General features: G+C 38.5%; 1 protein-coding gene across 1 annotated transcript in view; it reads right to left on the reverse strand.

The window, feature by feature from the left end:
• The window catches only part of GATB (glutamyl-tRNA amidotransferase subunit B), a 46,024-nt gene that overhangs the window by 34,008 nt on the left and 227 nt on the right, over window positions 1-11,789 (reverse strand). Inside the window, exons 2-3 of the mRNA XM_009283351.1 lie at window positions 10,468-10,528; window positions 9,710-9,860 (exon numbers count right to left, since the gene is read on the reverse strand). Coding sequence (XP_009281626.1) covers window positions 9,710-9,860; window positions 10,468-10,528 — 212 coding nt within the window. The remainder of the gene's footprint in view (window positions 1-9,709; window positions 9,861-10,467; window positions 10,529-11,789) is intronic.

The following is an 11,789-nucleotide window of genomic DNA, read 5'->3' on the forward strand; positions in this document are numbered from 1 at the left end:
GACCAACACCCCCAGGTCCTTTTCCGACAGGCAGCTTTCCAGCCACTCTTCCCCAAGCCTGTAGCGCTGCATGGGGGTGTTGTGGCCGAAGTGCAGGACCCGGCACTTGGCCTTGAATCATGAAGAAATCAGCATTAATCAGATTACTACAGGACTGTTTATCTAAGAAACATTTAATTTTAGCTCCTTTTCATTCAGAATAACAGCTGGAAGAGGGAAGTAGTGCAATGTACTTAGCCAGCTCTCTGTAAACCAGGCAGTAATCTTTAGAAACCTCAACAGATATACCTAATCATATTTCCTAGTACTCCCATTTCTTATCACTCCGATTTTTATTTGCTTCCACTATTGGATATATTTAGTCTTACTATTCTTGCTGTATTAAAAGTACCAACTTGCTCCAATATATGGTTCTTGGAAGTACAATCGTAAGTTAAACGTCAAAAAAACCTACTCTCCTATCTACTTAGTCCAAATGTAATTGCGACTGTTCAGTCTCACACTGCAGATGAGTACTTCAACGCAGCGTTCTTCCTTGGCATCCTCCCACACACACAGAAGGGTGTAACTGTCTTGTAGCTATGTGTGTACAGAATGTACACTACAATAAATGAAGAGCTAACCATTTCCCAAATGACCCACTTATTTCAATAGGTCTACAATCAGACCCCATCCCTCTAAGCATACAGTAAAAATTTAAAAAACAAGCCAACCTAAGTCTTGTCATTTGTTTGGTCTGCAAAGAGCCCACGTTCCAAAAACAGGTCTCTAACTGCAGGTGAAATTTAAAAAGAAGGCCAGCTTCAGTTTAGGGTCTTCTGCATTTCAGTCCAGCATCTACTTCACAGCATATTTCCTGCCCTAATATGAGCATTATGTTCTTATCCCTAAGGAAAGGGGCAAGAGAGTAGGGGAGGAAGCACCAGACATTTTAAATTAAGATCTTAGCTTAATAGAAAGAGATTCCAGCTTAAGAAAAGAGAAGAAAATGGCAACTGAGAAGCTGAAGCAGCAAAGGAAGATCTGGGGGTGGTAGGGGGGACATTAAATATACTTTAATATATTTTGTAACTTTATCTTTCTGCAGTCTGCTACCGAAGATATATGCTGCTATACAAAACATACTGTTCCTAACCTTGTCTGGTGGCAAAGTTGGCTTGTGGTGATGCAGCACATACTCATTCAAGTCATATCTTAAAGCCAGGCAACTCTGACATTTTAAGAAGTACCCAGCTCCCAAACACATTACTTTATGTGTACTCAAATAAGAGGGCACACTCTCTCGAAGCTGAAAAGCTAGTCTGAGAGCTCATATCACAAGGCTTAGAATTGGGGGAAGCATCTTTCAGTGTCAGTGATGACCAGAGATTTCAGCAGTAGTAGGGAGAAATGCTGACCCCTGGGAGTAAGAAAAACGGAAAGGTATAATCAGATACAAAGCTATTTAAATACTGACTGACTTCTGGGTTTCTCAGCCCTTTGAGACAGGGGCTGCTAAAAAAAAAACACAGAAGGAAAAATCTATTCAGACCACTGTGTGGGCAAAGTGCTCAATGGTCTCAATGGAATAAATCTGTTTTCTGGGGTGGTAGAGAAGCAGCCAATCCACTGGCATTGCCCCAAACCAGTGATCTTCATGTCTCAGATCCCATCACCAGCAGCTAAAACCAAATAAACTTCTACCATGCAGAACCAGTTCCAAGCAGGAGCACCCAAAGGGAAGACAGAACAACGCAATGGCGATACAATGGTTCATGATATCCATAATCAAACACTGTGTTTCTATGGTGTTCCCATCAAGAAGTCCAGTATCTCTCTAACATCCATGCCTTCCCTGTCGACAGCACAGTCTTCTGCACCTGCCACATGGCTTTTTTTGACCTGTCATAAGGATGCTCCCTCTCTTATGCCAGTTGAAATTTAAACCATTGCTAATGATATCTGATCCAGAACAAGTTAAATACAGGAAGATCCAGTGAAAACACTTCATTACTTCTGGAGGTAGGGGACTGAGCAACGGCTAAAACCTAAGTTACAGAATGCGATCAAAGTCAAAGTCAACCAGGGCTTTGAGGTGGACCTTCTCAGACCTTTCTTCCTACACTGAGCTCCACAAAAAAAGGCTAAAAAAGGCTTTTAAATATCAATAACATCTGCCTTCTTCAATATAACCTAGATTGTTTAACTTGTTAAATAGAGAAAATTGAGAGCACTTAGGACAGAATAGAGTTCATAAACCAACCCCTGCCCTGTTTATCCCTGCAGATGGTCCTCTGCTTGTAGGTTTGGTGAGGGCCAGCTCTGTGGTTTCTGAGTTGTAACAAATTCTGACCTTCAATACACACTGAATGTCATTTTCTATCATTTCTGTCTTGGCTATCTGTCCTCTGCTCCTTCTTGCAATCTTTGTGTGTCGGAGAGCCCACACTAAACACACACTAAAACCCCCCAGCCCTTTCCTCTGACTCCTTCACCCCTTTTTCCTCCATTTGCTGTGTCCTGAAACATGCTTATTTGCTTCCTAAAGAGGTAGCCATCTTTCCCTCCAGCCTGACCTAGATCTCTTAAGAGAGCACAACATACAAATTGAGAGTAAACCAGAAGTGGTCTATCACACATAGAGACAAGGATATACTAATTCAGGAAAACAATAGGCAACATAATGCAACAACCTTTGCAAAAAGCTATTAAGAAAGCAAACTAAAATTCTGTTGTTTTTAACAAAGTTGTTCTGGAACAGCAGAACCAACGAAGACTAATTTCCTATAAATAATTGCCCTAGTTTGTTTTACCTAAGCAGTGACCTCAACACTCTCTCGTGATTCCCCCATCATCTCCCCATTTCATCAAACATCCCAAATTGAGTATAAAGCGTCACAAATATCTGAATAGCAGCAGCCCAAACAAAGCTGAGATCAGTGGGGAGAAGAGACTCAATCGCTAATTTCCTCTTCATGTGCTTGCTAATATTTTCACAAAAACCTCTACAAACCTAAAATTTTTTGAGGCAAATTTGGCTGAACTTGGCAGTGAAATTGCAAAACTAGCATTTCTATATAGAAAACAGTGGCAAAATCTGCACATGTAACTAATAAACACCAGTTGCAGAATCCTCTCAAAATCGAATACACAGTCATCATATATTTAAGGTGGTAAGGTGGCTGATAATCAGAGAGAACACAAAGAAAGAAATTAATTTTACCTCAGGAACCAATTACAGCCTAATTGCACCAAGGGAAGTTTCAAACAAAATACATAAACCTGACAGTTATGCAACATTACACACGAGACAGCTAACCATGAAGAGAACAAAGATCCAGTCTACAACTATCTGTCATTACTGTTGGACAATGTTTCCTAAATACCTTTCAATGAAAGATATCTTCAAAGAAAAAATTGTTAAGAAGAACGAAGAAGCAAGATGTCAGTTTGCAAAGTTAAAATGCTAAGAGATTGGTAGAACCATGATTGTTACAGAAACTTTTGCTTAACAGAGCACTGCTTTCATACACGTATATACAATATACTACCTTGGATTTCCTCAAAGGGAGTCACCTGGAACCAGACTGTTTGTCTACATACTGAGAGAAAATTAAATCAAACACTTAAGGATGCCAGAGTAAATGAAGTGACTGGTAACAGAAGTAGTAGAAATTTGTCCCAAAAAGTCCACTCACAGTTCGAACTTAAAGTAAAGAAATTCCCAGCCCACTGAGAAAAACTACTGCAAAAAGCTAATGTGTGTTTCAGCAGCCATTTCAGACTGAATCCAGAAAGAGGGGACACCGATCTGTCTAGTTGTCATGTAATGGTTGTGCTGTCCAAAAGTATCAAAGATGGCACAATAACTGCAGTAACAGAACTGTGTGAAAGAAAGGAAACAAGATACTGCAAATTCCTGCTCCCCACTAAGAAATAGAAAAATATCTGTATAAAGCAAAAGGTAAATCAATAAAAAAACCAACACAAAAGGAGATTAAGAGAAAATACATAGATAACATCACTGATGCATTGAAGGATCTACTGAAATAGGTGATAGCAAGATGTTTTATCAACTCAGTGGCATTCTAACTGGTAAGTTTACATCAGCCAGAGGGACCTGTTAAGGATGAAGAGGGAAGCCAACAAGAACAACAAAAAGAGAGCTCAACAGGTAGCACAATTACTGAGGTGCTAAGGAAACAAAGCCCTACGGGAATTGTTAGCCTTGACAAAAAGATTAAAACACCCAGAATGAGTGTCAGAGCTTTTCACAAATGAACAAGACATAGCAAAAAGCAAGAGAAAACCTTACAGGGGACTCCTTCAAAGCTTGAGAGAAGAGTAACAAATGTCACCAAATACTTCAAAGCACAAAAGCAAAGGCATCTCCAGAAAAATGGCATCTACAGTTAAGTATGAAATAAAGTTGAGCTAAGCAACTGCAGTAACTGAGGAAGTAGAACACTTCTCAGACCCCAGTGAAGGAGATTATTTCCACAGGTAACCCTGGGGCTGTGAATGATCCTATGAAAGAGAAAGAAATAGAATGAGGAACAACCCCCACCATAACCCAGCCCTGAAAGTCGCCTGAAGCAGGCCTCCCTCATCTTTCAAAGACCTCTCCTGACCAGTACAGCAGCATTGAACTGATTAACAGCTTGAAATTATGTAGGCAGGCTTTAATCCATCATGCACTCAGAAATTTAAGGGTCTGTGAACTGCAAATGCATTCTCAGCGAGCAATGGTTTGAAAGCATATTTCACTCCCCTAGTTTTTTTCTAAATTATGTGGTATTTTCTTTTTAAAGGCTTACTGGACTGCAAGTCCAGCAAGCTGGGACTGTGTGAGCAAAAAACACTGTTAGCCACTGATGATACAATGATGTCGCAAACCCAAATATTATCAGGGAAGAAAGGACTGCAACAGAAAGGTACCATCAATTTCTAAGAAAATATCTCCTTTTTTCCCCTAAGTACAATTATTACAGTTTTACTGAAAGAAGTAACAAGCAGTTAAAGTGAACCTAGACATAAGTAAACGGTTTAAAGCAAGCATGAACTAACTTTTTCCTTCAGGTACTGCCACCAATTTATTTTTAGAGGAGAGCTCATGGATACAACAACCCAGGCATCACGTGGTTTCAAAGAAAAGAAGAAAATGTATATAATGGAAGCTAAATCAACATGCATACAAAGATCAGAAGATTGTCCAGTTCCCCAAGAAAGGTGCACGCAATTAAAAATGTAGTTATAAAAAGTCAAGCTAAGAAGCAGTATTTTTTCAAAGCGAAGTAGTACAAGAAGGGAGTAAATTCATATGCATGCCAGCAGGAATGTCAAAACAAAACTGAAATCACAAGTTGGTAAAGCAGCTGTTGCAATTACCAGATTTAACAGGCACAGGATATCAAAAAATCTAGTTGCAAGCTGCAAAGTATAAATTCTGGTCTCAAATGCTGTTTCTGTTCCAATATGTAGAGCTGACAGACAGATCCACCAAAATCTCACACAAACCTCTCAGTGCCTTTGAAAGCAAATGCATCAGGTAAATTCTGTATATTAATAACATCTAAAATTCATCATAAAGTCTGATGTCTACCACCCAACACATCTGGAAAAGCACTGGGTATCTGCTACTGCCAAGGATGGATGCAGTGTCAATATAGGGAGGGGAACTAAAGCACCCTCTACATCCCCAAACTGGGTATTAACCCTGTCACATCCTTGGGCAGCCATCTCAACAGGGCAGCACTGCAGGGTGGGGAAGGCAACAGCACGATACACGTGCTTTCTGGTACTGCGCAGTGTTGCAGTGACATTTCTCAGCTTTGGAGAAGTGAGAGTTTGGAGAAGTCAGAGTTTGGAGTTTAAGTTGCCAGTGGTGCAATACCAGAAGGAACAAGGGCTAATAGCTGTTGTATCCCTGCTTTCTTCCATGAAAAGGCGTATCTGGTTGAGTGACTGTCATTATACAGGTGAGAGAAGATACAGTAGGACCCAAAAGCTTCCTCCTAACAGTATTTACAGAGGGAAAACTAAAGGAGCTTAAAACAAGAGGATATGAAAATCTCAGTACAGGACAGCAGCAATGAGTGAGTTATCAAGCCCTCAAGGATGTCCAGTGGAGCAGGAAAAAAAATGTATATTCAGAAAAAATCATGCATCTCACATGATATTCTACAGCAATGTTCAACACAGATCTTACTCTATTTCTTGACATCAGAAGATATTTATCTTTTCTTCATTAGAAAGAGAGCTTGATCATGACCAAGTGTTTCCAAAAACTCTATCTTAAAAAAAGACACAGCAGATGCTGTTCACACTGTGAAAAGAATGAAATTCAAACACATGAGAAGGTGCCAAAAATTTCAAAACACTTAAGACTGTAGGGCTAACATTCATTCAAATCCTATTAATTTAAACCTTGGTTATGTCAATCCTAGATTATTTCTTAGTACACTTGCCGACAAAGAAATAGGATCAGGCTTTCACTTTAGTCATGCAGGATACAAATGTACAATGTGCATCTTTTCGTGTGATTAGCAACAAAGACTGTAAGCACAGACAAAAAGGTTTCAGCCTTTAGCTACTAGATCTGCCATCTTATTTCTGTGGCTGAGCTATAATTAACCTTTAGTCAGCCACCTCAATCATGAGAATAGATAATCATGGATTCTCCTTCTGTGAGCCTAGCCTTATCTTTATAAACCTTTATAAAGATTCTCAGAATTTTCAAAGAGGATAAATCAGACTGGGAGTGCAACCACCTTTATGGATCCTCAGAAGAATTTTACATCAATCTGCAGGTATGACGCACTATATGCCACCACGTGTAGTGTAAAACTTTCTTTATAACAGGTCCTCTAAAGACACCAAGCTAACATCATTGCCAAGTCCATTCACCAGGTAAAAAAACCAGGCCTTTGCACATTTCATTACATGAAATGTAATGTATGTAGTCCCCAAGAAAGGAGATCCTTACAGTAATTTGAGTAAGATGCTCTCTGGTCTAGTGGCGCGGGGCTCCATCACCAAAGGGCACAAAAAGTGTGCAGAGTAGCATGGGATGCGCTGTCCAGTCTCACTACTTCTAAATCTACTTTTTTTAATGAAAGCTTTGCCACATCATTTTTTCTGTCTCATGCTAAACAGGAGTGCACCTGCATAGCTGTTCCTGCCTGTAGCTGTCTCTCAGAGGCACATTATGAGAGCAGCATAGTGAAATGGCCATGACACTAACACTGTGATGGTCCTCCTAAGGTCTACTTGCAGCAGAAGCATAAAATAAGCTGTATTACAGTACAGGAAGAAAATATAAAGAGGAAAGATGGAGGATGGCTAAACACATTCTTCTCGATTCCCCTCTCCTGTGCAGAGCACAGCAAAGGCTCACACCCACACTCATTAGTGACCCACAAATGTACAGCAACCAGAAAAGCTCCCTTTAGCACCATTCTTTCCGGTCTCATTGTGAAGCAGCAAATACTAGCATGGTTGTCTATCACAACCATCTCATGGTCCCACCGTAAATGTAAATCCCTGTGACATTGAAAACTGCCCCTATAGTTCTCCGTTCATAGCAGCAGTTATTCTCTGCTACAGACAGCACAACTACTGTATTAAAACTTTGCTCCTATTTTTTTAATTTCTCAACAAAAGAGAGTCAAAAGGAAAGGTCAAATATTTACCTTCTAAAGAGACTTATTAGGCAATAATCTTAACATTTGTTAAAATGTTTTGGTTGGTTTTTTTACATATACTTGGAAATTTTCAAAAACTACCTTCTGTCTTTAAAAATCCACCAAAATCCAATTCTACTTCAGATACCATTGCCATATACAAACACATATAATTATTTCAAGAAAATAAGCCCAACTGTTTGATTCCACAACAAACATTGGTCTCTAACATTAATTCCTGTGCAGCAAGTACAACAGGAAAACAAAGCTATGACTACTGACTGGATTTTGTATCACATTCTAACATGCAAGAACATGTATTTTGTAACATTCACTTTCAACTCTATTTTTACCAGTACTACAGTGAGAAAAATCTTTCTTCTCTTTATATAGATAAAAGCAGCTGGTAGAAGCTAACATTGCATCACTACTTTTAAATTAACCTAACCATCCTGCTTTTTGCTTCTCAGGTGCAGTTATATTCTCTGCCAAAGCCCACATGTACTGGGGTTTTCTCACAAAGGTCATATCAAGCCTCATTTGTAAAGCACTTTAACAGAGGAAAAAGCCAAAAAAAAACCCCAGATAAATAGTAACATACATAAAAATGAAACTCTTCATAAATACTCGTTTTGTTCATTCAAGAACAGTTTTTCTACTTGACTGAAGATAAGCATTAGACAATTTATCAGGATTTCTATGCATTAACAGAACGTTAAGTAGAAGGTCTAAAACCAAAATCTTGAACCATTTTAAATTTTGTGACTATTAACTCCCTAACCTAGCCCTGCCCCAAATGAAAGGAACTCATTTTCCATGTTTAAGTCTAACTAGATTCTTCTAAAACCAAACGATTGCGTTAAGATTCCCATTCTCTCTGGAATGTTTTCAAAATTTCCATATAGTTAGATCTGAAACTCAGCCCTGAGTTGCCACTGAGACCAGAGTGAAGTCCAAATTTTATCAGCATCGAAACTTCACTTCCTTAGGTTTCAACACCTTTGCAAATACAGAATGAATACTTTAACTCACTTCTCTTTTTAAGGATCACACGGCATATATCGAGACCCTAGAAATCCAGCCATAAGTTAATTCTCAATTTCAGAATATTATTTAAGGCTGTATTATGGTGATGAAAAGCTTCCAATAGATTAAAAAATATATCTGCAACTGGAATTCAAACCTCCACTCTAATAAATATACTCAGTGAAACAGTTTTGCATTAAATAATTTGACCCTATTAGTCTCTGCATGCTTGTTGCATGAGGCAATGCTGTCTATTCAATATTTATTTTCACTGTATAGTAAGAGCTTATGTTATACTTTTTTAACTATTATTTTTATATTAAACTTAAGATCCCCAGAGAATTCTACAGCAGTAGTCATAGCCATCACAAACTTATAATTAAGTTGTGACTTCAAAAAATTTATTACGTTGTCACTAATAAATCTCATTGCTAAGTGCTAGCTAGCTATTCCGACTTATTAGTCCACAATGTCTCACTAATTTTTTTTTAAATAATTGTTTTGCTCTGGAAATAGGAATAGTTGACACTTTCCTAAATCAGAGACTTTCTACTTAGGAAGCAACGTACCTCCATAGTGAGTCATTCCAAATGGCAAATGACAGCTACAGAAACAAACATATGGCAAAGTAACATCAAATGGCCACTCGGAAATCTAAGATGTTCTTTTCTGATAGGATTTTAATTATCTCTCATATTTAAAGAATTTCCTGTGTGGCATACTAACCAAATACACCCACTCTGGCCTCAGAGAAATACCGCGATTCATTCAGTATGTTGAAGAGACACTCCTTATTTTTTTCCTTTGCAGAGGATATCAAGTATCTGTAGTGATAACTAGAGAGTGACTAAACTGAAAAGAAACAGTACTAGGCATCTCATGTTATCAAACAACAGGAAAATAGAACAATATGTAAAAGTAGTTCCCCAGTCAAATCTTGGGAAGAACAAAATATTAGAAACATACTCAAAGTTGTCTGACATTAATTCTGATATATATAATTAAGTCGAAGCATAACTTACTGGTAAAGTTCCTGGTAAAGAAGCATCAAAGAAAGATACCAAAGAGTTAGGAGCTGCTGCAAACTGGACTTGGGAACCAGAGAAAAGCTTTGAGTTGGAACTGATCTGTGCATGAATTTCCAGACCCACAACTGGTACCCATGGAGCAAGACTGAAAAGGAAAGAGAAGGGAAATGCAATTTAAATACAGATGACATTAAACCGCATAAACATCTAAAAAGACAAGAATTAAGAACTTTTAATTTACTCTTTTAACAAATATTAAAGTGTAATTGTAAAAAAATTGTAAATGAGGTTGTAAGTATATCTACAGAGTAATGGCAAAGTTGTGCTGCAATACTGGAGAACTGAGACTAATTGACAATATATACGGAGGGGACTGTATGGCAAAGTGTCTTCATTATATACAGAAAACAATGCCGTAAAAAATAAATGTAATGGTCTGAAACTTAATTTTTCCTTACATGAGAAATCTTAGAGAATTAATGAGGCAAACTTGCATGCTGGATGAACCCTAATTTGGTACCTCATGAAAATCACAAAATCATCATAAATATCAATTACTTCTCAGGTAGTTTGATAAATCTCCAGCAGACAGGTGGCATAATAAATTATATATTCTTTGTCAGCTAGTCACTTGCATGCTGGGAAAGGTGGCTCCCCAGAGCAATGTTAGTAGCACATTAGCATAAACATTAGTAATCTGGTAATAGAGAAATCATCATTTCAACTAGAGAGCTACTGCTCTCTGAACATACTCCACAGAATAAAGCTTCTCCATATCATCTAAAAAGTAATTGCAATTCTCACATCCATAACCTTTATATGGACAAGAGAAAAAGGTCACCTTTACAGTATGAATTGCTTGACAGTTTCTGTAAGTAATTATCTGGCCTTGTACAAATGAAGTGGCACAAATAATATTTCAGTGATGAAATCACATTTCTATGGCAGAATACTTCAGCAGTATAAGTACCCAGATAGCTATACGAGATAAGAGAGCTATGGAAAAACATCAAACAAATATATCAAGTACAGCGTTCCTTCTAAAGGTGAACATAATAACATTGCCAAGATTTTAGTTCTCTGTCTGCTGTCCAACAGCTGAGAACATCCCTACAAACACCAAACTAGTGAAGCAGATGCCATTTATATTGCTGCTTTAGGAAGAAGAGTATTATCATAAAAGATTAAGGTTCAGATGTTTAAAGGAGCCAATACATTTTCTTTTACTGAAACATAACATTTTCTTTGGTATTTTCAACTATTCACAAAAATACCTCAAGGTTTAGAAAAAAAAGTTGGTGTTTTTTTTTTAATTTTGGAGGCCAATTTATTTCATTGTTTCCTGCATTCTTTAGAAATGCATTCTCGTCGCATCATGGCATTAAAAATTATATCAGGCTTCGCTTAACCAGTGTGTTGGCTTACACTCAGATAAAAAGATATGTGCATCAGTCAGTCCTTGATTCCTACTAACAACACTGAGGAGAAGCCTGGAGTTTGCCATGTTTCTTCAAGGTTTGTGTTTGTGTCTCTAAAGAATCAGCAGCATACTTCTGCCCCTGTCTGCATAACTTCACTTAGGTGATCAGTTGTGCAGAGAGAAACCTGAACCTCACCAGAGAACAGGGAAAGCTTGTACAGGCTGTAACTTTCAGTTGCAGCAGGAATAAAATGCTGTGTTCCAGGCACACCGTCAAAGTTTCACGTTTCTCCACTGGAAGAGAAAGCGTCCTTTGGACCAGAATAACCCTTCAAAACATACTTCGCAAAATTGGTGCAGCCCTTGCTGTTTATGTGAAAGCTAACGGTTTCTGATTTGCTTGCATTGTGTGGGAATCTTACCACAGCCAAACGTGTCAAAGGGACAACAGCCGTGCTGCGAAGACAAACACTGTTTTGGGGGTTTTTGGTGTGTGATAAATGCGTGCTCAGAAGGTGCCGCCAGCCATCAGCAAGCTGTAGATGCCTTACAGCACTCAGAAGATGGTATTTAAAGCGGGCCCTGCTGCTACCACCTTGCGATCCGCTTGTGACACAGTAACTGCACCTCCAAGACCCGATACGCCGGCACCGC

Source organism: Aptenodytes forsteri, unplaced genomic scaffold (assembly GCF_000699145.1).
Source record: "Aptenodytes forsteri isolate BGI_AS27 unplaced genomic scaffold, ASM69914v1 Scaffold6, whole genome shotgun sequence".
NCBI lineage: Eukaryota > Metazoa > Chordata > Aves > Sphenisciformes > Spheniscidae > Aptenodytes > Aptenodytes forsteri.